The sequence below is a fragment of the Neolamprologus brichardi genome, chromosome 22 (assembly GCF_056152115.1).
Source record: "Neolamprologus brichardi isolate AB-2024 chromosome 22, ASM5615211v1, whole genome shotgun sequence".
Classification (NCBI taxonomy): domain Eukaryota; kingdom Metazoa; phylum Chordata; class Actinopteri; order Cichliformes; family Cichlidae; genus Neolamprologus; species Neolamprologus brichardi.
The window spans coordinates 8099129-8126997 of NC_142124.1; the positions used below are offsets into that span (position 1 = coordinate 8099129).

At 40.0% G+C, this 27869-nt stretch overlaps 3 protein-coding genes across 3 annotated transcripts; 1 reads left to right on the forward strand and 2 right to left on the reverse strand.

The window, feature by feature from the left end:
• Positions 1-417: 417 nt before the first annotated feature.
• LOC102799208 (sialin) lies at positions 418-17135 on the reverse strand. Its single transcript, XM_087835409.1, has 11 exons — positions 16989-17135; positions 11813-11967; positions 10907-11124; positions 10579-10812; positions 9917-10091; positions 9685-9803; positions 7310-7471; positions 6787-6919; positions 4788-4935; positions 4512-4602; positions 418-2788 (listed from the first exon to the last, which is right to left on the reverse strand). Exons 2-11 carry the CDS (start codon positions 11895-11897, stop codon positions 2621-2623), a joined length of 1533 nt encoding a protein of 510 aa, XP_087691535.1. The 5' UTR covers positions 11898-11967; positions 16989-17135; the 3' UTR covers positions 418-2620.
• A 135-nt stretch (positions 17136-17270) lies between these two features.
• mycbp (MYC binding protein) lies at positions 17271-20159 on the forward strand. Its single transcript, XM_006794427.3, has 5 exons — positions 17271-17984; positions 18226-18298; positions 18405-18453; positions 19729-19858; positions 19944-20159. The coding sequence occupies exons 1-5, from the start codon at positions 17970-17972 to the stop codon at positions 19986-19988; spliced, it is 312 nt and encodes a 103-aa protein (XP_006794490.1). The 5' UTR covers positions 17271-17969; the 3' UTR covers positions 19989-20159.
• A 1613-nt stretch (positions 20160-21772) lies between these two features.
• LOC102796581 (gap junction alpha-9 protein-like) lies at positions 21773-25543 on the reverse strand. Its single transcript, XM_006794426.2, has 2 exons — positions 25515-25543; positions 21773-23340 (listed from the first exon to the last, which is right to left on the reverse strand). Exon 2 carries the CDS (start codon positions 23321-23323, stop codon positions 21818-21820), a length of 1506 nt encoding a protein of 501 aa, XP_006794489.2. The 5' UTR covers positions 23324-23340; positions 25515-25543; the 3' UTR covers positions 21773-21817.
• Positions 25544-27869: the final 2326 nt, after the last annotated feature.

Sequence of the window (27869 nt, forward strand, 5' to 3'; positions counted from 1 at the left end):
AAATTGTGTTAATGTGTTTGAATGAAGCTGTAATTGGAATTGAATGACGTATCCACTTTATATTCTTTTTGTAACAATCAAACCAGACAGGATAAATTTTGACCCCAGAGGACAACAGATGTGATTATCAAATGATTCAAAAACAGCATCCTCACTAAATTTTGATATATACTACTCTGTGATAATTTAAATAGTCAAAATAATTCAATGTTTCATTTAATTTTCACTCAAAAAACATGATATACTTTTATGGAAATTAGGCCCTAAATTCCAAAATTAAGAGAAAATGTTGCTGTAATGCACTGGACCGAAGTAAGACTGAAGTTGTAACACAGAACTGATTGACAATTTATACCACATGTTTTACATAACAGTCAAATCAGAGGACAGAAGGAGTATGGGAGGACATTACGAGGGTTACATGCCAATCACTTTAATTTTCAGGTAATCCAAGTAAAAACAAAATTATTTTCAAAATAAAAGCACACATTTTCATGACATCACACATTTTTAAAGCACAGAGGAGGTGAATAAATCATCACATCTTTACAATCACAGTGCTCTTTGAACTGCATGATGGTATTTCTTAGATCATATAGAAACAATAATTACTGTAGTTTATAAAAGTTTATAGTTTATAAAAGGAAGTTTCTTACTGTTGAAGCAAACCCATGTGCTTTAAGTCTTAAAAACAAGTGAAGAAACTCCAATCTAAAATGTAAGGTTTCACGTGTCTTTGGCACTCTTATCAGAATAAAACATCCTGAGTATTCATGTCATTGAAAAGTGCTTCTGTTGGTCCTAATAAACAGTCTGTAGAAGTGGTCAGAAAACTGCAAACAAAGCAGTCAAAGACGAAGCTGTGCGAAAAACTAATAAAAAGATCACTTCATGAAAAATTACTCAGTGTCTCCCACCTGACCCCCTCAAAATCTGCTGATTTTTACGTCCAATAACTTTCATATCTTTAATGAAACCATGCAAAATTTTATTATAATACTGTGAGTATTTCTTGAGTTACAGGCTCCCAAAGTACACAGGGTGGGTTAAGATTTGGATGATTTTGAGATGATGAGGAAGCCACACTGAAGGCAGCTTCACAGCAGCTGGATGTTCCTGTCTGAAGACGTTTCGTCCCAAAGGAAACTGACAGAAACTGAACAGGAAATGTGAAATAACCAGGATGAGAGTTTGAGGCTGTGGTTCCCTGCTTGAAAACGGAGGATCTTTAACTCTGAGTCGGAGGATGCTCCCTCGCCCCAGGCGAGGGAGCATTTTATCCATGAGTGATGGGACGGTGGAGGGTTAGGTGGGATGGACTTTGAACATGACTGTTGTGGTGAAGAGAGAGCTGAGCTGGAGGTAAAGCTTTCAGTTTTACCTTTAAAAACATTCTTCAGGATCCAAACTTGCGCATGTCAAAGCAATTACAAAGAGCAAGACGTTGTTTCTCTCTTTTAACACAGAAGAAATCTGAGCTAGAAGATGATGCTGGTATCAAAATGTAGGAAAAAATAAGAACTTTCATGAGATGTAATTTGTTTAGATCAGCCTCCCGTAAAACATGGTCATATGGTGCTTGAAAGTATACCCAAAATGCAGATATCTCCATTGAATTATAAGAAAACAGGTCAAACATCCAGGGTACCAGTGATCATTCTTGTTCCTCTACATCAAAGATATTAAATTGTTGTTTCCTATTGAGCTATGATATAACCCATGACACCGATCCTGAAAAACGTTTGTGTGGATATATCCTGTGTGTAGGTTAAAAAGGCTAAAAAATGCTGGAAAAAAAATAAGTGACTTAAAAAATAGCCCAAAATTTTAACACATCCCTGTGTACTCTGATGGCCTGTAACCCAGAAAATATTCACAGCATGAAGATTCAAAGCTTCATTAAATGTATAAAAGTTATTTTACTTTAAAGAAAAATCACCTGATGGTGGGTTTTTTCCCCCAGATATGTATATTTTATGTGGAGTGACCCTCCTGTTGTGCAAAATATGCATTTTGTTCCTAACTGTACCTTGTTCAAGGTAAAATTAAAAGAAAAACCAAAATAACTTTATAAAAAGTGATATGTTTTGGTCTCACCTGAAGTGTCGTAAGTATCAAACAGGTGCAAAGAAACAAAATCACCAGGAAAATTTTAAACAAAACTCACATACAAACGATTAAAACTTTATCAACAAGAGTAAACGTGTTTCCTGATTATTAAAAGGCAGCACGTGTTCGAATATGTCATCTGCACCAAAACTAATCTTTTCTTAAAAGTAGTGATAACATTCTAACCCTTGAAATTTCACCTCCCAGCGAATTTAAAGGGTTAAAAATGTGCCTAACAGGAAATTTTAAATGCTCCATAAGCTGTAATATAGTTGCTGGAATTACCGTAAAAATAAGTCTATCAGCTCACCTCGTAAACAAGAAGAGCATATTGTACCTCTGAAGTCATTATTGGTTCATGAAGTGTGAATACTGCATGAAGTCCCTTAAGTCATACCTAAATTTACAGATTAAACCTCCAGACATGTTTCTCTAAAATCAGAAAACTGTGTAAAACTAGCTAACTGTATATGTGTCTTTAAAGGCTCTGCTGCTGATGCATATTTCTGCTTTAATGTGATATGGACCTGTTCCTCTTCCTCTCAGCTTCAGCTCGCTCCTCCTCAGTGAGGGCCCATGGTTGGAGCTTGCCGCTGCCAAATAACGTGTAAATGACGACACCGCCCGCGTTGATCCCGGCGGCAACCCAGAAGACTTTTGCCCAGCCGGCCAGAGTGTGCTGCCAACCAGAGGAGAGGACGATGAATGTTAAACACTGTGAATCTGACAGTGAATTATTGCTGCTTTCAACTATTTTATGATGCTTTCTGTGTATTTTCCACCTTGAAGAAATAAAAATATGAAGATATGATTTTATTATCATTCCTATTCCTGTCTAAGGTTTTTTCACACGTACGCTGCAGCCATTAACCTGAGAACTCAAACGTCCGGCAACATCAGCCCGACTTTAACCCTCCTAACATCCACCAGAGGACAGAGCACTAAAGCAGGATTATGGGCTTATCTCGATAACTTCATGATTAAACCTGGGTTTTTAGTCACACAGAGGTACATGATTTTTATGCTGTAGACCTGGAGCAGGTTATGTTTGAGATAAAAAGATCAACCAGTCCTTAGAAAACAAGTCAAGTCAAGTCATCTTTATTTATATAGCACATTTAAAAGACATCAAGTGTCGGCCAAAGTGCTGAACAGAGGGATAATATAATAAAAGAATTAAAATAGAAAGAAAACATTAAAAAAAAAAAAAGAATTGTAAGACATGTAATATCAAAGAGATCCGAAAGCCTTGGAAAATAAGTAGGTCTTGAGATTCGATTTAAAGACTTCCAAGGATGAAGAGAATTTTATGAAGGGGGGAAGACTATTCCAGAGTGTCGGGGCGGCAATGGAAAAAGCCCTGTCCCCTCTAGATTTGAGCTGGGAGCGTGGAACTGATAAAACCATCTGACTGGAGGAGCGCAGAGATCGAGTGGGTAAGTGCAGGCTAAGAAGATCTGAAATGTAACCTGGAGCCAAACCATGGAGGGCTTTAAAAACAAATAATAAAACCTTAAAATCGATTCTATGTTTAACTGGTAGCCAATGTAGAGATGCGAGTACCGGGGTAATATTCTCTCCCTTTCTAGTACCCGTCTCTGGTACTAGAAAGAGAGAACTAAAACAGCTCCGTGTATTGGTTTTAAACTTTATAACAATTGTATTATTTTATATTATATATGATAGATAAAAAGGGCAACTATTTGTAAATTTGGACTTTATATTAATTTGTAAGAAATCTATGCTTTTGTATTTATTCACTGCTCTCAGAACGTTTACACCACCAGGTGTTAACAGTCTGAGAAAGAGCTGTGATACTGCTCGATATGTTACCTCACAGAGTCTGCATTTTTGCCAGCTTTCCCTGAACTTTATTAATACAGTATTGCACAGAGATTCATATTGTACTTTTAATACTTTGCTGATATGTCTGCATCCGTTTTAGTGATGCAAGTCTGTTTTACATGTTTAACCCCTTCATGTTTTTCCTGTAATAAAGTTTTATCCTTATTTGTAAAATTATCACTGTCCATGTTTGTGATTGGTCAGATGCCGGCAACGCCAACCCTTTAATGTGAATGTTTTCATAGCTAGGTTGATAAACCCTGGGTTTAGCGAGATGATAACCACCTTCGTTTATCCTGATTGCCATAGTTTGGATAAATGAATCCAGATAGCATAAAATAGTGACCTCGCTTTGTAGTTCAGGGTCAAACTAGGTTAGGGTTGTGTTTTATTTACGTCACATTTCCAGCTTTCAAAACGAGCCTCATATATTAACTTTGGCATATCAGCTTCTGCTATGAAAGGTTTCCTCACGTTAGGAAGACATAAAATAGCTTAACCCTACTCAAGAAGACTTTGTGCTCTGGTGAGATGATGAATTTAGCCTTTATACTCACATCTTCAGTAAAGTATCCCGTTACGATCGGCGCCACGACCCCCGGGATAGTCCCGAAGGTGTTGGTGATTCCCAGCAGGAATCCTGCATACCTGCAGGAGCAGGAAACAAAGTACCTGTTTGCCACATTTATCCAAGTCTTCATTAGATCTGTGGACTCTGATTATCAATGTCTAGTTCACTTAAGTGATTTGCAGCTTTTATGTGTTTCATGTTTTCGGGGTTTAAACTGTTAAGCAGTAAAAACTTAATCAGCTGTTTGGACGACGACACCCACCGAGGAGCGATGTCTATCTGGTTGATGAAGACTCCGGCGGCGCTGAACCCTCCCGTTGTCATTGACAGTGTGAGGAAGGTGACGGTGAGGATGTGGTCGCAGCCGGTGTAAACCACAGCCGCGAGGAAAACCGAGGGCAGAAACAGACCTGAGGAGAGAAGAGACGGCCGTTGGAACAGGAAAAAAATAAAACAGTACTGGGTCACTTTATCTCTTTAAGAGAGAATCTGATCTACTCATGTCCAGCTCTGTGTCTTTATACCTGGACACTACTAGAGCGGCTTTGCATTAGTCAAAGTCCAAAATAATCCCTATTTAGCTTATACCTGATGCCCTGATACTACACCTCTGTTCATCCTCCGGGAAACAAGCTCCTCTCACTTTAAAGGCTGCTTCCTTCCAATTGGCTGACACTCACAAACAGAAGGTTTCAATAGCAGGTGGGAGTGTGTAAGCTCTCAATGACATCACACAGAGTCAAAATAAAAAAACAAAACAGAAACTGTTTGTTTAGAGGAGTGTGAGACCTGAGCTTTTCACAAGGATTACTTTCACATATTCTAACCTCATTAGTCCATAAGGGAAGAGAAAAGAAATCTGTCTTACCTCGTGTACTTCTTTTCTTTAGATCTGTACTTCTGTTTTTTTTTAAAAATATATTATTTATTTTATTGAGCTATGCAACCTAATTCAAAAACATCGTATATAAAAACAAAACCAGGAAAAGCAGAATAGACCCACACTAATATTTAGGACGGTAGTTACTCTGAGTGAAGTGTTGGTTTTACTGGGAGGAAATTCACTTCAGTGCATGGGCCACATTCATCCCAGACCAGTAAAACCACAGCACACACACACATGCATTAAAAAACAAGTATATTATAATCACAGTCACCTGGAGTCCTGCAGGCCTCATACTATCGCTTCACAACAACAAATGCAAACTAAACCACACGGGGGCAGCGTTGCTTCATTAAGTCACTCAAACTTTAATCTGCATTTGTTTGTGTTGAACAGCAACTGTTCCTGTGTCACATGTAAAATCTGCAGACGAAGCTTTGATGAACACAGTTTTTCATCTCGGGCAGGGACCCAGAGACAAATCACATAAAATGATCTCTGTAGTAAAACATTTGTCGAAGTGTTGCAAATGAGCCGAGTTTAGTTTGTGCCGTGTTTCTCATTCTTTCTGGATGTTTGTAATTCCAGTGCCTTGGCTTAAAGTGGGATTTTGCTGGCAGAGGAACACTGAGATCCAGCAAACTTATTAGTCTCAAAATAACTCCCAAATTCCAACAAATCAGCTGACTGCTGCTGCTGACTCTAAGGCTTTCTGCTCTTTGTGAATTCAGCTGCATCCTGTATTCTAGGAGGATTTCATGAGTCATCATAGCAGGAATCCAGCATGAAGACAGAGTCAGGCATGAATAGGTAATCAAGTTGAATGGACTTCACAATAGATTGTTATCAGGAACAACTTTGATATTTAGGTTTGACTCATGACAGGCTTATACTGTCGTTGTTGTGCAAGTTTAAAAAAAAATTAAAATGCAGTAAGATTTGCACTTTAAAAAAGCAGGCATATTTTTTTTTACCCTCTCAGAACCTTAAATCCACAGAACCTTAAATCCACAGAGCCCTTATATGAAAGAAGAAATTCTGCAGGATTTTTTTAATGTTTGATTCTACCCTCGATTCGGTCATAAACTTTCCTCAGTCAGGTTTCACCAAACAGATCTTGCAGGATTCACATGTTGCCCAAAAAACACGTGGACAACCTTTTGTGACTGTGTTTTCATATCAATGTTAAACCAGCAGCCTTTCTAACCCGGCAAGGCCAGAAAATTCACACAATTCTTTACAAGTGGATGTAAAACTCTCTTAAAAGTCAAGACTTTAACCTGAGAGACTAACTTCCTGTTTTACCTTCTGAGTATGCAAACACCTATATGTATATAAGCCTGCACACAGATGAAATGAGCACTCAAGTTTTATTTACCTACAAGCGTGAAGATTTTGCGAACGACAGTGACGCTGAACACTCGCCGCTCGATGAGGGCGTCCGCCATGACTCCAGACGCCCACGCCATCAACCAGCTGCCCAGGTACGGCAGAGAGGACAGGAAGCCGTTCTGATACAGACACACAGACAGATGTTCAGACTTTGTCCCAACACAAAAATACAAAAATATAAACACTGACATCAGGAAAGTGTGGAGCTGATGCTGTAGTTTCAGATTTTGGGACTTTCACTTGATTTCCTCTCTGACATCTCCACATTTTTGGATAAAGCTACACGTTTACTATCCGACACTGTTTCAATTCTTCTATTTTTTTTTTTACAATTAAGAGAAAAAAGAAGCAGAGGTCAAAGATAAAACAAAGTCCCTGTAATCTATCATAACATTAAAACTGAAATTTCACATCCAAGTTTTACTCGGGTGAGTCTCATGTGTCTCTACTCTGATCTCAAACATCTGAAGCGCTTCGGTAAACATGAAACAAGTGAAGGGAAATCTCACCGACTGCAGGTCGAAATGCAGGATGACGTCCATGTAGGTGGGCAGGGATGTGAGCAGGGTGTAGTAGGCCCAGTTCGAGCACATCTGGGTGACGATGATGGCCCACAGTTGGACAGACAGCGCCATTTGCAGCAAAGGCAAGGACCAGCCATGACCTGTACCCTGAAGCATCGTTCAGGTTAGAGAAAAATCATAACAATGTACTGAAATAATACAATTTAAGAACTTTGCAGTAGAATCTGACTGATATACTGCAGTGTGCAGTACTGACTGCAGTGTGTGAATGCGAGAGTGAATGAATAGTGGCATTGTAAAGCGCTTTGGGTGCCTTGAAAAGCGCTATATAAATCCAATCCATTATTATTATTATATAGGGTTTTTAAGACCGATACTGATGCAGATATTTGACGATTTAAAAGCCAGTATGTCAGCCAATACGTTTTCATTTCAGACATATGAAACACAAACAGATTTACCCGAGCAGATGTTTGTTTACTTGTTTACGCTCAGGTTGGATCAGCTGGCTGCATTTATGATGTTCCATTTGTTGCAAATGGGTGTCTTCTGGTGGACAAACCATGCAACATCAACACTCATAACATGCCTAAAGAGTGTTTCTGCTTACGTTTTCAATTTTCATTTATCATCTGCCAAAATAACTAATGCTGGATTCGACTCTGCAGCAATAAAACATAATCATAGACAGAACATCTGTAGGGTTAAGAAGGATGTTCTGTTTTAAGTTATTATAGGTAAAAAAAAACAACTAGTAACATACTGGTGACAGATAGTGGTCCCCCTCAGCCTCCTAGTAGATAGACTTATGTCATCAATTTCAAAATCCTAGGTGACTTCCTTCTAGAATTATCACACTCAGACGATTTTCAGAAAACCTGACCTCTGACCTCAAACCTTGAGGTCTACATTCTTAGCAGATACACCCATGGAGACCTGGGTGTCCATGTCACCTGCCCATGGACAATGATGACCATACTCCACGAGCCTTTTATGGCTGAAGGGTAAAAAACTAAACTAAAAACAAAAACTAGACAAAATGATCTTCTGCACTGCCCAAAAACTGTACAAAACAGCATAAAAATATGCAGAAAATGTCTTTTTTAATCTTTATTTATTAGTTTGGTCAAACAAAGCTGAGAGGGAATTATTTTTCGTTGAGACCTGAATGTCTATGTGACGGTTTATCTGCAGTTGTTTGTACTTTAAAACCAAATCTGAACTTGTTAAGCCCATAAAACCAGGTTTACCACAATACTTGTCCATCAGTGTGATTCCCCCTCCCCCTCCTCCGAAACCTTTTCAAACAATAAAATCTAAACTGAAACGAAACCTACTGAAGAAGATCAAACTATAATATATTTGGATCGAAAATATATTTGGATATAAAACCAACTGAGACAAAAGGTCAGCTGCGGGGAAGAGGGAGTAAGAAAAAGCAGAGCAGTAAGAGAAATGGAAACAGGAAGTCAGATAAAGGAAGTGATGAGTCACTCTTCACTGCAGGTAGTAGAAAAGAATACACAACATAGGAGCAGGTGAGGGACAATTTTGAACAGCAATGGAAAACAATGTCATTTGTATAAACACTACCACTTTTTTCCACTTAAAAAAACAACAAAAAACATTTGCAAATCTCTTTTTGGGGTTAAAAAAAGGCTGCTGTTGGTATTTACTAAAGATGCCCAGTTAATCTAACAACTAAAAGGCAGGACTGAGGTCATGTGTTGCCCGTGAATCTGCAGGAGTTTCCTTATACGGGGTCACAGAGCAGTGCTTCTCAAAGCAAAGACCCTATATAGAGCAGCGGTCCCCAACCCCCGGGCCTTGGACCGGTACCGGTCCGTGAGTCGTTTGGTACCGGGCCGCGAGAGTTGAGGTTCAGGTGTGAAATGTATAGTTTTCAGGGTTTTTATCGGTTTTCAGCGTTATTTTGTTATCGTTTTTATCGTTTACTCGGTTTTCCCGGGTCTTTTCACGTGTGTTATGAATAAATCTTCTTTTTTTCGGTACAGGTACTAGTTTTATTTTATTGTATTTATCCGCGACACCTTAAAGGCCGGTCCGTGAAAATATTGTCGGGCATAAACCGGTCCGTGGCGCAAAAAAGGTTGGGGACCGCTGATATAGAGCACAAAATAATTAAAAAGCAGATGAGGACCAACAAAACAAACAAAAACAACTGTCACATGGAGTCTGAAGCTTTATGTATAAAATAGATTTACACAAATAGCTCCAGATAAATATAAGGAGTATAAAAAACACGAAGGATTTGCTTGGTCAGATTATAACAGGGTCCCCTGACAGAGACACACACGAGGATCAATGTAAATAAATATCTGTTAACGTTTCACTCGTACCTGTGGTCCGACGGTTTTAATGATGTAATCTCGCTCCTCTTTGCTGATTCGGCGATGGGTGCGAGGGTCATCTGACACAAAGATAAACCAAAAGACTGCCCAGAGGCAACCAGCACTGCCTGGAAGAGGAGGTGAATGATTAAAAGAATCAGCAGATTTGGCAGTGAAAGCAAAGAGCTAAACAGTGAGTGTCTTCAAGGCAAAAAAAAAATGGCTTGTGGTGGCACCTCACCACAGATGTAGAAGACAGTGGGCCAGCCCAGCATCTGGCAGATGTAGCCAGTGAGCGGCAGGGCCACAAAGGCGCCAAAGCTGCCCCCAGATGCCGACATGGCTATCAGGCGAGAGCGTTCCAGAGGAGGAGCCCACCTAGCCCACATCGCCATCATCGCCGGGAACGTCACACCCTAAAGATGCACACAGAGACAATGTAAAGAAAATAATCTGCCCGCTGTTATAGAAGCTTTTTACGTTGGCAACTACAAACACCTGGAGTCATTCTTGATGTAGGTGGAAAAAGGTTAAACCAAAAAGTGTACCAATGGTTTTTCTTCCCGTTACATTTTTGGTCATTCACAGCTGATCACGCTGGCAGAGCGAGGCCTGTATCACCCATAGGAGCAGACGCAGGACTCCTCATACCACAACTTATTAAACCCCTAATTTGGAGTTTTATTCTCTGAGATCTTGAGTTTTCCTATTATTTTCTTACCTTTCAAAGATTTTTGTTCAAGCAATAATTTATTTATTTAATCAATCCATCTTAGTATAAATACGGTTATCTTATCTTAATAACGTTTACATATGGTCAACCAAACTTTTAACCTTAACCACAGATGGGTGTTCAGAGCTTAAACGAACCTGTCAAAGAAATAAAGAAAAACACTGTCATACCTCTCCGAAGCCCTCCAGAGCTCGCAGTGCAAACAGCCAGTACGACCCCCATTTGGCAGCGAGAGGGGTGAGCAGAGTGAGGGCAGCCGTGCCCAGCACACCCAAACCCAGGAAAAACTTGCCCCCGTAGTGACCGGCCAGGTAGCCGCCCGGGATCTGCGTGCACAGGTAGCCGAAGAAGAAAGCCCCGAGCAGCCAGCCCTGAGTCTCAGAGTCCCAGTTGTAGTGAGGGACCTGGGGCAAGAGGACACAGAGAGGAGGCGTCACAGAAAATAAAGCGTGAGGAGAGATCATGATGGCGGCTCTTTCAATGCTCGAGCGGCGTTACCCCGGCAGGCTGCTGGAAGTTATTGCTAGTGTTCTCGCGTCCTGATGGTGGTGGACAGGCGTTGGTGACGGAGTGGTTTCCGTCTGGATCTGGGTCAGTGCTGTTCACCATGGCTACCATGGCGACGCTGAGGTTGACACGGAGACCGTAGACCACAGTGAAGCCGAGGAACATCAGGAAGGCGAGGTTGAAGCGGGCCGAGCAGCACCGAGGAGGAACTGATCGCACACAGAGAAATAAATAGTGTATTTTTTAAAGAGCCTTAAATTTGGCAGATCTCCTCTTTTAGGTAATTTTCCCACGCACGTTTGAGCCGCTCCAAATACAGGCACTACTTTCAGATACCGCCCTAGAAGAGCTGCTTCCATACTCGCACCACAATGTGAAAGCATGATATTGCTTCCAATCATCAGTACAAGTACTCAGGAGTTTCTGTTCTTTGATCATTCACTGGAGGAAAAATAACAAAAAAATCCACAAAGAGCATTTTGGGTAAACTTTGAAGACTTTGTAAATAAGCTGAATAGATAAATAATTTTCTTGACCTTATTACAAACATTTCTCTTTAAGCATTGCAGATTTTTCCTGTAACAAGCCAGAAAACTGGCCTCTAAGCATCACTAAGATCGTTTATATCTTTACAGCGGCATGTGATTCCATGTCAGCTGCCTCATTGAGGTCTTATATGACAGGTGATCTTTAACGCTGATGTGTGCACTGAAGAACTGAAAACCATCGCTACAAAACAACAAAAGTAACAGCTTCACTTTTGCAGTCATGTTCAAAATTAGATCCAAACACTTCAGTGATACCAAAAGCTCAACCTGCTGCGTGTTCAGCTTATTTTTTCAAAGCAGATTCAATATTTCCGGTAAAGATTAACATGTAAAAAAATGTTTTCCTCACTTTCATCACCCCCGATGAGAGGTTCGGTGTCCTCACTCTCATCGGAAGCGGCTGAGTTGATGGAGCAGCCATCGGGTGGCGGCATGGCAGAGCGGCTGGATCCGGGAAAATATTCCGTCTGTGTCGATGTCAGTGAACCATGGTGCCCGGGACGTCTGCAAAGGCAAGATCAACTTATTAAACCACAACAAAGAGGATGTGTTACAAACACATGACAAATGCCATGGCGTGCTGACAGGCAGCAGGTTTGGACACGGTAACATGCTGACCCACACACACACACAAACACACACAGAGTGGCTCTTCCACTTCCAAAATACTTCCACATGTCTGAACTCATTAAGTTACTGATGCCCGAATTGGCTCTGATGGAGATGATGATGCTGACGATGAAGCTCAGAGAGCGTTCACACTAACACAGCAGTTATTGTTGCTGCTCTTTGTTATAAATTTAAGCTTTTTGGGAACTGAGAACACAACCCACAACCTCAGGCTGACACACATCTGTTTTCACGGGTACAAACGTGGTTTTAACCAGGTTTTGTGTGACCAAAGATCAGATTAAAAGTTAGAAAATACAGACATATTAAGAGAGACAATTAATAATTAATATCAATTATCTTTAATTGATATTAGTTGGATGTAATGGAGGGATTTATTCTAATGTAATATAATAGATCATTTTATATTTGTTCCTGAATTATTTTCAAATTGTTCATAAGTTTTTTAAAAAAAATTTAAATATCTATCTAATTTTATATTTATGTTTGTCAATATAAAATTGTACTTAGTAGTCAGTATAATCTTTTAGTGATATAAGTTTGCATATTATAGAATACTGCGCGATGACCCTTTTATGACTTAGACTGTTGTTGGAATCAAGACTTGCTTTATAAATTCTTTCTCACAGTGATAATAGCTGAGCAAGCTGTTATCATTTCACTCCTGCCAGGAAGAGGAGAGCTGGAAGCTCTTATCTTCAAGAAGAGGGGCCACGTCCTTCAGAATAACGCACACACACACACATACACCTGAACCACTTTTATCTTCACTCCCTACACACTAACATTCCTCTGTTAATGAATAGACGTATTCACTGTTGTATTACTTTTGTATATAAATAAAGACAAGTGCAGGTACAAAGCGCACATCACAGGGCCCCCACTCTGGTGTGAGCGTTCTGTGATCGCCCTTGCAAGTAAAAACTGCAGCGTCTGTGTGTTTCTACCTTTAGATTCTTAGCTGAAGAAGTGTCTTTAGAATAAATCTCTTGACAATGTTAAATTTTATTTGTTTATTTTTTTCCAAATTCATTTTTCTTATTGTATTTCATTTTTTCCCCTAAATCTTCCGATTGTGCTTATACACCATTTTAAATTTTGTTTTTATTTCTTTATAATTTTATTTAATTTCTCTGTAGCTTTCTCTTTTACAAAACAAATATTATTAAATTATCAGCTGGTCCATCATCGGTGACGCACTTTGAATTGAACCACAAATAAAGTTTGATTGATTTCATTAAATCATGGTTACCACAGTCAGTGTATGTCTGAAAATTAACACAACAGCTATTAGCCAAAACATTAAAAACACTAATAGGCTGAAGTGATAGATCGACAGTTTTTAAATACAATAATATTCTGCTGGGAAATACAGATGCAGAGGTTTCTTTGACATTGCAATATTGTTCCAAACACCCTGTTGGACGGGAGAGGACAATTCGTAATCCAACGCTGCAAAAACTGCTGAAGAACTTTAACAATCTATCTAATCAAGAATCCTTCAAATGTGCTGCAAAAATCCGGACCAATGGATAAATATAATAATTATAATAATAATCAATGTTTCAGTCTATCTGAAATAAACGTGAAATAAATGTGGATCATCGTGGATAATCCAACACAGAAAAGCTGCAAAATGAGACCATAAAGATTAGATCTAAAGCAGGATGGAAAACACTGACAGTTGACTTTGTGGTAAGCTAAATCTATTTGCTGGAGTATGTTTGTTATGAGAGAAGATGACCTGAAGTGACTTTTAGTTCCTGCTTAGTTCCTGCATTTCGATCCTGCTCCTTACAGCAAGTTTTTAAAAGGCTCTGCAGAAAAGATGACACCTACTCTTTAACTACAGGAAGTCTTTATATCTCTTTCGAAGTCATTTTGTTTCTGTCTGTTAAGTTTAAAGACATAATGAAGAGGTAAAATATAAAATCGGGACAAATGATGAAAACGTTTCAAACAAGAGGAAAACTGCAGAAGATCGTGGAGCTGTGCCAACTGGCCGATCAACAGATAATTAATTAAATTAACAGCTGAAGCATTTGCTTTTCTTTCTTTTGACCAACACACAGATTTAGCTGTTTTCCTTCTCACTGTTTTTGTTACAAATAAAAGTTTATCTCTATCAGTGAAACTCCAAAACAGTTCCTGTTACTTCCTCACATCCTCTTTCTGGGGAACGGCTTCCTAAATATCATGACTTTAATTATTTACGTGACATATCATAGTAAATCTTAATTTACTTGAATTTTAGACTGTTGGAGTTTGGCTGGGGGATTTCTTTAAGCTTTTATTATCCAGAGTAGAAGAGTGAAAATCTGGTAGACTGCAATAAGAGCCATTTATTATGAGTTTAGTTAATCATCTCTGCATCTCAGTAGATTCAAGTTCATATATTTTGTGACTCTGATGCTCATCCAGCAGCCTTTAGACACATGAGACTGAACTTTAAATGTGTTTAAACGCCCACACGACCCAATCGAAACCCTGTAGTTAAGCTAACTACAGAGTTTTATAAGACAAAGAGGTCAAGATGTTCTCACATAAGAAGTGAAACTTGGTGTCATGACACTGGCTTCTCTTATCTCATCAATGAACGCTCGTAATCACTGTGAATAAGGCTTTGAACCAAAAAAAAATTTCTGGCACAACTTCACCTGCTTCCAAGGTGCATGGAGAGGATAAAAGAATTCACAAAGCAGGAACTCCAGCAACACTTGAGGGAAGATGAACAACTTTAATAATAGACCAACGCGTTTCGGCTTGACCCTGATGAAGGCCACAAGCCGAAACGCGTTGGTCTATTATTAAAGTTGTTCATCTTCCCTCAAGTGTTGCTGGAGTTCCTGCTTTGTGAATAAGCCTTTGACCCACAGCTGCTGTCTGGCACACTTGGCTGAGATGATTAGGAGTTCACCTGGTCAGTCAGTCTGTGTGTTTTGGTCCCAAACTGTGACTCGGACAAACATGTCCTAGATTTCAAAGCTTCAAAGACGCTGGACTGAACTTTAATGGAGTATAAGTTTGTGAGAGGTTTTCCATCAGCGGTTTCTTTCTCCAGGTTGTTTTTTTGATTATCCACTTTTTTGGGGAAAAAAGGGAGACATCGCCATTAATTTGTCCTTTACTTGAGGTCATCCCCTCAGTGTTTTAAAAATAGATCTACAGTTTGTGGTGCAAAAATGTACAGTGAAAAAATAAAAAGTATTTATTGTTGACCTCAGTTTTTAGTCTTGTTGCCTACAGTTTTGGTTCTGATGTCATGGTCATTTGACTTTGAGCATCCTGTTCCCATTTTTTGTGAACATCCAGGTGAAATGTCATTACTTTTTGGGTTCTATTTCATTTTTATTTTAGTCTCTCACATTTTTTCCACTGTCTCTACATCCAGTCTGAGTCTGCTCATCTCTCTGCTTTGTTTCTGCCTCTCAGTTGTTTCCTGTTTTACTTTGATAGTGTCAGGTTTTCTCTTCTGTTTTGCTCTGGTGTTTGCTGTCATGTGTGCTGTGATTTCCCAGCACCTTGTGGGTGTTTTTAGATTAACTTTTCATCCAGCTACAGCCTGACATGTTTCTTTAATAACAATAATTTATGCAAATAATCAGTCATTAAATCTGCAAGTAGTTTTTTCCTCTTTGATTTACTTCAAATTTCACTCTGAGAAGTATGCGAACTTGAATAGCTAGCTGTGTGGAAAAGCACCACTCTCACTGAGTGATGACACTTAAAGTCTGTACTTTTTTATAGGCTCACCTCTTTGTTGTAAGGCACCATGAACTTTCCAGATTTGTATTTTCAAACTTATGGTTACCACACACACACACACACAAAAAAAAACTAAAACAAAATAAAAAAAAATAACCCTGAGAGAAAGTGAGCCCAATCAGGATAAGAATATTAGAAAATATCCACAATTAATATGACCTTTAAACAGGTAATTTAATCTGATTATTATCAGTTATCCTCAGATGGCTCCCACAATGTGTATTCTGTTAATCCATTTAAGAGTTTTGTATAACAAAACTTATATTATTGCCTTTACCATGTGATTCGTGCCTCCGAGTGAGCGTGTGTGCAAATATGTGTGTGTGAGAGTCTATCATGATCCTCAGAGCACATTTCACCTCTTCAGGAATAGTTAACGTATTATTACACTGACTTTTTCTGCTGCTTAGTTTGGAGGAAACTGGGGTGAAAAAGTAAAGATGGATAACCAGATCTCAAATGTTCATATGCATAACTTTATGTAAATCAACACAGCTTCGAGGTTTGGCAGATTATATTCCACCAGCTTCCCATCCATAACTGGAAGTTAAAGTTTGTTTTTATGTTATTGTGTGATACACTGTGTAGTCCAATGTAATGCTGAATAAGTCTTACTATCAGCACTGGCAGAGAAAGATAAAACCTCTTAAAACATTTACATAAACTTTTAGGGACCGCCTACTACAGAACTTGTCGTTTTAACGAGTTATATTTATATATATATATATATATATATATATATATATATATATATATATATATATATATATATATATATATATATATATAAATAAATCAATATAAATCCAACTAAATAATATTTAGAAACAGCATCTGTTCATCCTTCAGTAGATGTAACATGAATATCATTAAATATTTCAGGAAACGGAGCTAAATCAACTCATTTTTCCCACACTAAGACACACCACAGCATGGTGTAATTATATGTCTAAATAACGTAACTGTAACTCTATATCAACATTCAGACACATTAAATAAGTGTTAATATACTTAAACGTTTCCAATTAAAGCTAGAACTAGCTGTTAAATGTCCTAGCCAGGATATGTTTGTTAACAGCTCAGCTACAATGTATCACTGATTAACCGGATATCGATCAAAAGCAGCTTACCTTGTGAAGGATTATAAACTATAATTCATTAGGTTTTATTGGAGGTAGAAGCACAGGAGGCTTAACTCTTGACACTTGTCATGTTGAAGCCGGTGAAACAATAGAAACAACTTTCCGTGCTGGTGTTTTTACACCCAAGTCATATGAGCCTCGGGAAGGGGCCGATCGATGGATAAGCCACGCCTAGTTTTAGACTATCCAATGACTGCAACTCATATGTTTTATAAATCGGACGTTGCGCTAGTAGCACGCTTCCGTGAAGGCTTGCGTTCACCTTTCCGTGTTGCCAGATAGGGGTGGCAGCAGTGAGGCCAAGCCATTTAAATATAGAAACTAAATTACACACAAAAAAGCAGAGAAGTTGCACGTATTTACTTGTTAATTTAATTTGACTTTTTCTTCCTGAGGGTGACAATATCTCTCAAGAGTACCGTGAATATGCCAGTGTAGAAACCCGGGAAAAAAGACTTCGACAATGAATTATGACATTTTTACGATACCTTCGGTATCAGAGCAATCCATTACTCGATTTTAAAGCACTCAGTAGTACATGGCAAACAGGAGCGCCTAACACAAAATTCGGCTTGCTTTATTTCCCAATTATAGCGGGTTGTTGCCTAACTGACGAAAAATCATAATATGGTAGGTAGGTTCTGCATGCCCGTGACGCAAATCTGGCAACACAGCTTCGTCGTCTCGTTTCGATGTCTGAGGCGTTTCAGTAGTTTACTCGTAAACGGAACGACTTACGTTTCTTTATTGTTTAAATGTATCTTATTTTGACAGCTACTCTGTAGTCTTTCTTCTCCTTTTACAAGCTGATTGTTTATCGGAAGAACTTCATTTCCGCGTGATTTGATGTGTTGTTATGGCAACAGAGTCACCTCCTGCGTAGCATTCAAACAGCTGCAGCTAGTCCAGAGTTATTTTCCGTTTCGCACATTGTAGACGACCCGGAGTTACACGACTATTATCGAAGTCATGGCTCAATATAGAGTAAGTATTTTTGGCCTTACTTTCTGTAGCTGTTATGTTTTACGTGGTACATTTAAAGTTTGTAAAACTAGCTAGCTAGCGTCATAACAACGTGACCCCTGCTCGTCAACACGGTGGAAGGCAGTGAAGGCACCATGGGCTGAAAACACTTGTTTGTGCAAGGAGTCTTTATAGCGCTCTTTATGTCGGTGTATGAATGGGCTCCTAACTTGTGTGTCGTCCAACTATTTGTCTTTTTCAGGCCTCTGAGTCGAAGCGGGAGCAATTTAGAAGGTATCTCGAAAAATCTGGAGTCCTCGACACCTTAACAAGCGGTAAATAGACCCCCTGTTCAGCCTGGTGACGTTAACGATAATGCATTGTGTGAAACAGTCTTTTAATTTGTTTTTACTGATATCCGTGCACCCCTTTTTCTTGCAGTTTTAGTTGCTCTTTATGAGGAGCCTGAGAAACCTAACAATGCACTGGAGTATCCTTTTCTAATTTTTGCAGCCTTACTACAACCTCAGGTGGTAACAATTAGTTCCTGATGTGGCTCTATCTTCAAAGCAAAAAAGATATGTCACACTTGTATGTTTCAGATCTAATGTGTTTTAATATTGGAAAAGGCAGGTTTTAAATTATTTTATTTATGAAGGGGAAAGTTATCCAGAATTACCAGGCCTTATGTGGAAAAAGTGATTCCCCCTAAACCTAATAACTGGTTTTGCCACCAGAAAGAACTGCAACTCTTTGGTATAACCAGTAACAAGTCTTTCACATCACTATGGAGGAATTTTGGCTCGCTCTTCTTTGCAAAACTGTTTTACTTCAGCTACACTTGAGGGTTTATTAGCTCAAATAGCCAGTTTAAGTCCAAACTTTGACTAGATAAAGCCTTCCAAAACTTTCATTATTATTTGAGTCATTAAGAAGTGGACATTCAGGTTATATTTGTCCAATATTTGTTTGATCATGTGGAATATTTAAATGCAGCAAATGTGTAAAAATAAGATCTGGAAGTTGGCAAATACTTTTTCACTAAATTTCACTCAATATAAACTGGTTTAGAGCTTAAACCACTGCATTTAAAATAAAAGATTTTATTATTTTTTATTTATGGTATTATCAGTCTTAAAATGTGACAATTGCAGTCAAATCTATTATTTAAATGCACAGTCGTCCCCTGAAACCTTCAGATGGGCAATGAGGTGACTCCTGGTCCATTTAGAGATGAATGGCAGCCTTTAAGACTTTGAGTTTTAATTCACAATAAAAATCTTAACATCTCCAATTATTCAGCTATGTAGATAGGGGAAATCAACTGCATCAAAATTCATCAATATGTTGATGTTCTGTGGATCTCGGTATGACTGCAAGGATGTAGGCTAGACCAAATCACTCAGCTGTTTTATTGTGGAAAAGCCAGTTTCTTGTTATGGCAGCAGATTTAAAATCTAAGGTTTTTTTTTTGTTGTTGTTGTTTTTTTTTTTAAATCTGTTCATGGGCTTTGATTGATTCTGTGTTGTTCTTCACATGTTTAAATACTGCAGGATACTTGCAGTGGGTGAGTCTGTCACAGGCCAACAGTTCTTAAGCGAAGGAGTCATTCTCCTGCACCAGTCTCTCCAACCTACAAACTGGATCATCATTCTCCCGAATTAACATGCAGAACCGAGTTGGACCTTGTTCTGCTCTAATAAAATTAGATAGTTTTGATGACTAAAATTTCCATGCGCTCGTTAATCTTAACCATGGCAACAGTTTCATAAAGCTTCATCTCGGGGCAGCTGGTCCAGAGCCAGCAGACACGGAGGCTCTTCGTACGGAGCTGGCTGATCTACAACAGAAGTGCAGCGAGCTCATGGAGGAGAACAAAGAGCTGAGGAGCAGGGTGAGCGTTTACAAATAATCGCATGTCTGTATTTGGTCCAGATTTTGTGACCTTTAACCTTCCCGTTTTCCTCTTCATCTTCCAGCTGATGCAGTATGAACCATCGCCTGATGGGGAAGCAGCAGAGTAGAGGTTTTCTTTGCTTTTGTGGAGGGATAAAAAGAAAAATGTTACTATAGTCTTGTTTGTAGAGTATGTAAATGTTTATTAAACAATGGATGTACAGTGAATGCAAACTCACTGTTATTTTTTTGTTGTATAACAAGAAGCTTTCTAAATTAAAAATGACATTTCAGCATCAGCCTTTCTCTGTCCTGAAGGTCCTTGATTTTGCTGATGGAAATTCATTTGTTATTAAAGCTTCATCATGGATGAATTCAGACGCTGCGACTGACTGAAGTGTGTCTGACTACAAAGGATCCTGCAGGAAGTAGTAACCAGAACGTGTGCACTCTGGTTATTTCTTAGTACATATACTTGCTAATAACAGGCCCAAAGTGTGGCAAGAAAATCACACTTTGATCTACACCACCACTCCCAGTCTGAACCATGACTTGAGGCATGTTGGATCCATCCTTTTAAGTTTTTCTACACCAAATTCTAACCCTACCATCCAAATGGCATTGTAGTAATTTTTACTTATCAGACCAGGCAATTTTGTTCCCGTATTCAGTTGTCTGATTTTGGTGAGTAAGTGTGAACTGTACCTTCAGTTTCCTGCTCTTCGTGGACAGGAGCGGTGCGCGATGTAGTCTTCTGCTGCTGTAGCACATTTGCTTCAAGGTTTGGTGCGTTCAGAGATGTACTTTGTTGTAATGATTTGTTATTTCAATTACTGTTGTCCTTAAAGCTCAGGGAAGTCTGGCTACTCCCAGTCAACATATTACCCAGAGAACAGCTGCTTATTGGGTATTTTCTGTTTTTCAGACCATTCTTTGTAAATCCTACAGATTTACTCACTTGTTGGCAGGAATTTGCTCACTTGTGTGGCAACAGTCATGGAAACATCATTGTGGCTTATATGTATGTTATTTTCTAACCACTGTCATGTTTTGCTGCAAGTGAAATTTACTGCTGGAAAAGTCTTGAAGATATTTCATGTCAAAAGTATCGAAGAAAACAGATGAGTCAAGTTGACTCCTTTGTTGCATAAAAATGATTGAAATCATATTTATGATACAGAGGTGCAAAATCAGTCTCCACCAGCCAGTGGGCCCACTCAGTCTCACCCCTCACAAGTTAAAAGGCAAACTAAAATCCCCCCTTATCAAAAGAAAAGAAAGAAATCTATAAAAGGCATTATGTTAATGAGGTAAATGATCCTAGTCAGTACTGTTATTTAAGTCGAGGTCAAAAGAGAGAAAACAACACTTGCTATGAACTCTCAGACAGTATAAAACATAGGCGCAGGTTCGAGGTCTGAAAAGTGAAGCCAATGCAGAAACGTTTTAAACCTGCATTCTTACTAATGTCCACCACGGGGTGATTCCTGTGATTTCAAAAACAACCTGGGTCTCAAAGAAGTCAATGGAGAAGCAGCTCTCTAGCAATAATTCAGTGCATGTTTCAGTTAAACAGTTCAGTGTGTGTGACCCTTCAGCCTTCATTTGACCATTAAAACATTTCAGAATAACTTATCATGACTTATCATCAAACATCACGAGGCCCCACTCAGTCATGTCAGTTGCTACTATAGCTTGATTGTTTGAGGGTTGAAGTTCATTCTGAAAGCCTGAAACTGACCTGGAAATCTGAGAAAACAAGGCTGTGCATCCTAGCATGAGTCCCTCTAAAAGGAAGAGTAGATGTTAGACTGCTTGTTTGTCACATGCTCTTTCTAAGACTGGAGAATGCACACGCATAATCTCTGCAGGCTTTTTGTGATTGTCTCTTAAAGAAGTCTAAACTGTGTAAAAGGTGCAGTAATACAGTGTTTTAATGGCTTCTTCTAAGCAGTCCTCATATCTGTAAATCAGTCGGGGCTCGTCTGCTGCTGGCGCTGCTGCCAGCTGACACTCGCCGGTTTGGTGGGGAGGCGGCGGGACTATTGCTCTCCCGGCTGTGTCGAGATATAGAGCTCAGCTCCCCCGCAGAGTCCGGGCTCTGGGGTCTGCTCTGTCTCTTAATGTCTGACTTGGAGAGGATCCTTGCTCTGGGGCCGCCGCCGCTTCGTAGCTTCATGCTGTTGTTCCCGTTGTAGGAGTCTCCACTGTCTGAGCCATTTCCCTCCACGACTGTGGAGCAGTTCCACGGTGGGGTGATCCTTCGTGTCTTCCTCGTGAAGCCTGACAGCGCTGTGCTGGAGGAGGCATCTGAAACAGGCAGGGTGGGGTACTCAGATCTTGCACGCTCCAGGTCCTCGTGATGTGGTGGGGATTGATCTTCTCGTTGCTCCTGTTTGTCTGAAGGAGGGGACCGCGTCTCACTGCTGGTATTGTTGGAGTTGTTGTTGTGCTCCGTGGGACTCGGGACTCCTTCCTTGCCCTCCTTTTGACTGTCCGGCTTTCCACCAGGGTCCCCTTGAATTGGGACGAAGGCGGAGGAGGCGTTGAGGAGAGGGTAGTTGGGTCCGTTGCCCTGTTTCTCCAGCAGTAACGTGTACCCGCTTGGTGCTGTGGGGATCGTACTCTTGCGTCCCACAGTCGTTCCCATGCAAACCTGATGCATCACTGAGTCCTTTTTCGACTTGCTGACATAATAATCGTCCAGGTCATCCTTCAGGTGTGGGTAGTAGTCCAGAATGCCCTTCTTAATCCTCTTGAAGCCCAGGTGCATGATCTCCAGCAGACTGAGGAAGAGAGAGATGCAGGCGATAGCTTGCATGAACATCATGAAAACAGTTTTCTCTGTTGGTCTCGAGACGAAGCAGTCCACCACGTTAGGACACGGCTCCCTCTCGCACTTGTAAATGGTGCTCAGGCGGTTTCCATACAGGATGTATTGAACCGTCATAAAGCTGACCTCCACCACTGAGCGCGTAACAATGTGGGCCACGTAGGTGCACAGCAGAGAGCCCCTCAGTGGTGCTTTGTTGAGCTTCCCCTGCTCCAGCTGCCTCATCTCCTTTTCAATCCTCTTCTTCACCTCCGTCAGCTCTGCATCCACCGCCTCCAGCTCCCGCCGGAGAGCCACTTTCTTGCAGTGGCGTTCCTTCTCCAGAGCCCGCAGCTGGTAGATGGCATGACCCATGTACACCAGGGAGGGTGAGGACACAAATATCACCTGGAGCACCCAGTAGCGGATGAGGGAAATAGGGAAGGCCTGGTCATAGCATACATTCCGGCACCCCGGCTGCTCGGTGTTGCAGATGAAGTCGGACTGCTCGTCATTCCAAACGTCTTCTGCGGCGACGCCCAGGACCAGCATTCGGAATATGAACAGGATGGTCAGCCAGATCTTGCCAACCATGGTGGAGTGGATATGCACCTCCTCCAAGATCCCACCAAGGAAGTTCCAGTCTCCCATTTTCTACTTTAGCAGCTCTGTAACAAAAAAGGAGAGAGAAACTCATTTATATACTAGGAGTTCAGTGTTTCTTCTAACCACTTGCACTGTGCACCTGTGATCTCACCTTCTCTCTGTCAGAATGAGAACCTTTCAACCTTCCTAAAGGACATTCAAAGCTCTTCTTTGGATCTTGGCTGCCTTTTTTATGTACTCAATAAACATGATCCCACACTGCTTCAGTAATGTTGATGTCAAAGCTCTGGGGAGGCCAATCTATGACTCACAGAGTTCCACTGTGTGTTTTTCTATCTAGGGATGCTTTTACTGCATTGGCAGTGAAACAAAAAATGAAGCCAATCAGATTCATCCCAGATGGTGTTGCATGATAGATCAAAATGTGAAGGTACTTTTCAGCAGATCCTTAACAACATCACATGAAATTAAGCCCCACGCACTGACAGCCCCCACCGTATTTTACAGATGCCAGTAGACCTTCATTGTTGTAGCTCTCTGATGATAAGTGACAAAGACAAACTTTGAAAGCTCTTTAGAAAGTCTGGAAAATTACTGCTCAAGACCACTTTAAAATAATTACAATAAATCTGGCTCCTTGTCATTTAAGGTGGGTAGTAAGCCACAGTTAAAACGAGACACACACCACATATGGGGCAGCTGCAGCTTAGGAGGTAGATGGAGGTCAAATATCCTTCAGCAAGATAATGAACCCCAAGTAAATATCAGAGTCTAAATGTGTGCGAACATGCTTGGATTAATAGCTGAATGAATGAATGAGTGAAGGGCATGTTGTATAAAGCTCCGGTACCCATTCTCACAAGCACTCCCTCTAAACCGAGTGCTTTATAACTACATTCACACTCCGACGGATGCATCGGAGAGCAATTTGGGGTTAGTATCTTGCCCAAGGATACTTGACATGCAGATTGGAGGAGCCAGGGACTACTGCTAACTAATCGAACCACTAACCTTCCGATCAGTAGGTGACCTGCTTTACCTCCTGAGCTACAGCTAATCCATTAACAAGTTTGAAGATTGCCCTCACATGCATTAGGATGCAGTGTTACAATCCTGAAAAGTACAAGTCCATGTAGCCCATTGGAAACAGAAGCTGATGTTTGCTTTTCACGTGTGGTGAAATCACAGATGCACGTGTGCCAGTGGTCAGAACAGGATTTTCATAGAATGTTCTTAATGCACCTTCATAGATGCATATCTATTCATTTTGTTTTCCTCCATGAAGGAACTTTGTAATTTGCAGAGTTTTTCTTGCATAATGGATTTCATCTGCTCCCTTTATGGGACCCCACAGTCCCCGCCTCCCTCTCACCCTATCCCTGGTATCGTCCTCTGTCACTCCAACCCTCCTCCACTACACTCATGAATCTTCTCCTCCTCATAGAACCAAAGGAGAAAACTGTGAAGGGGAACGCGGGTGTATTTAAAGGTTTTGCATGTTTTTATGGATAGAGACGAAGACTACTGACTAAGACTATCTTTAAAATGGTTTATTGATATTTTATATTATATCAAAGGAACAGAACAGCACAGTGTAATTTAGAAGGAATAAAATTCATTCACATCAGTTAGATGCTTATTTCAGTGTGAACCTGAACATTTGTCTGCTGCTTTTCATTTTGAGCATGAAAATAAGTCACTTTCTTTAAGGTTAGAAAAACTTCACTTATCATCTTTTTAATGTGTGATGTATTTACATTGTGTAGTTGTTAATTAGCGAACAAGTTTTTTTTAAAAAAAAAAAGGATGCAAAGAAGCATATACCAGGTAATATCTGAGAATAACCTAATCCCAGAGAAAGCTTCAATTGCTTATTTTTTTAATTACACGGCAAAATTAGTTTTCAAAATGAGCTGAAACATAAGAAAAATGGCTTTAAAATGCTTCTTACATGCTGATACAGCAGTAATTATTTTATAGTGTGATTCAAGAAAAAATACAACACTGTTAGGTTACATTTCACTGCTGATGCTTTTAAATGTAATCATCATTCCTTCAGAATAAAAGCCCCAGCTTACTGCGTTACAACTAAACCACAGCCCAGCAGACACCATTTGAGACAGGACTCTATTCACCACTATTTTGTGTCATCATTATAAAAACTTCCAGATAAATGAGTAAAACCAGACACAACCGATCATTTTAAATACAAATCAATAACTTAGCATTAACTCACCTTTTATCTTCCATATGAAAATGTAACCATAAAGGCCTTTTTGATGTAACGCTGCCGATTTCTGACCTATGAAAGCATTTTTTCTTTATTTTTCATCTCTTATCGAAGGTAAAATCTTCCCACTGGTAGACATTTAACTCCCTGCTGTTGGTCACGAACTGGGCAAAAACAAATGAGGCGAGCTGGCACTAACTCTTCTCGACTTATAGGGTGTGAAACACCATCAATCAATTCCGTGGCAATGGTCTGCTGCCATTTACCTCGCAGCAGTATGAATGGACGACCTGCCAGTTCCTGCGAGTCATCAGGGGTGAAATGTGCTCCAAAATATTTGGTTGTCTGTCGCCTATTTCTGGTTGAACCCAGAGGAGCCTGGACTGGTTTGAGCCTCTAAATTTAGATGAAAGCAGCACAGAACTGGGTGCACTGGGCTGGGCCTTGGTGGGAATATAGGTTCTGAGATGGCGCTCTCATTTTCTAAACAAACAAACAAACAAACAAATGAATTGAAGACCGGTACTCCCAAAACTAGAGATATTAATTTTACAGAACCTCAATTCTACTTTATTCCAACAACAGATGTCACAATAGACAATAGAGAGCTTTATTACATGCGGCTCCATGTTTGTTTTTTCAGGCTAATTATTTTAATGAATATTTGTTTGACTATTTACCAGAATATGTTTTTAAAATTGCACAAATTAATGAGGAATTCAAAGAAAAGTCCTATTTTTTTTCTTAATGCACCTTCATAGATGCATATCTATTCATTTTATCTTCCTCCATGAAGGAACTTTGTAATTTGCAGTTTTTCTTGCATAATGGATTTCATCTGCTCCCTTTATGGGACCCCACAGTCCCTGCCTCCCTCTCACCCTATCCCTGGTATCGTCCTCTGTCACTCCAACCCTCCTCCACTACACTCATGGATCATCTCCTCCTCACAACAGGTCTTGCTGCCATCTGGTAAGTCTTGCTTCTACTGACTGCTCATACCTCCAACTCTCCAGGTTCTCTAACAGACTCCTGCCTGACCTCATCTGTCAACCTGCCAATCATAAATTGTCTAATGTGCTTATCTATCAATTAACCAGAAAAAAAAAAGATTTATTTGATTTATGTAGAGTAAAATGTACAACCAGTGTTTGTCTGTTTTATCTTTGTTTCCTATTTCTGCTACAGCAAGCAAATAATTCTTATAAAAATAAGGGTGTTCAAACATCAGGCTGTTATATTGAACCAGTGAAACAGTACACTGAATAGGCAGGTTGGTGGTGGTGTAAATCACAACAATGTGAGCCTGGGGTCATGTCCTGGTAATGATCATCTACGTTTCCAACCCTGCAGGCTGGAATATTTTCCCCTACATTCACACACAAGACTAATATTAAGCTGCTTCCAGGAGCCCCGCCTCACAACTAATTTCTTAACACATTAATTATTAAACATAGATGGCTGTGGCTCAGGTCATCTTTGAATCGGAAGGTTGGTGGTTTGAACCCCAGCTGCTCTAGTCTGCATGTCAAAGTATGTTTGGGCAAGACACTGAACCCCGAGTATGTGTTTATGCTCCCAACCTGTTCACTGCAGTGTAAACAAAGAGAAAGTGCTTGTGTGATTGAGACATGTTTAAAGTATTCAAATAGAAATGTGTTATAGGAATCAGTCTGTTTACCAAATCTTCAGCCTTACACTGAAAATAAACCTGATCTTGAGTATTAAACCTCCCTCATAGTTCACCTTAAATGATACTGGTGATGTAGCTGTTCAGTTCTGCTCAGAAAAGCAGTAGAAACAATAAATGAAGCTCGATCTTCAGCTGTTACAGCTCATCTCTGTACATTTTGTGTGTTTTTTTAGAAGGTGGCAGGTACAAAAAGTCCAAACAGAAGTTTAAGGATAACTGACATCATAGATGTGACACTACAATCTTTACAGGGTGGAGTACAGCTGGATTAAACTGACCAGGAGTGGCAGGGACTGAGAGAAACCCAGAAACCCGTCTGATTACAGCATCATCGTGGTGCAGCCTCTTGTTTTTGTGATTATGCTCATACTGGTGACTGCATGGTTAAGGACTTCCACCATCTGCAGCTTTATTCATCTGACTGATGCATTTTTCCAGTACGGCGATCAATGAGACACGTCCGATTTCATCCATGGCTGCCTCTTTGCTGAGAATCTAATTTCAGTTGTTCCATTAAAAGGAAATCGATGGACGGGGCCGTGCTCACAGACTGCTCTGCTCCGTTTTCCAGGCAGACGCTGGGGATCCACAGGACACCGAGGTCTCCGAGGAGGAGAAAACTCTGAATTGTGTTCAATAATGAACTTTGGTCAAGCAAGTACAAAAAC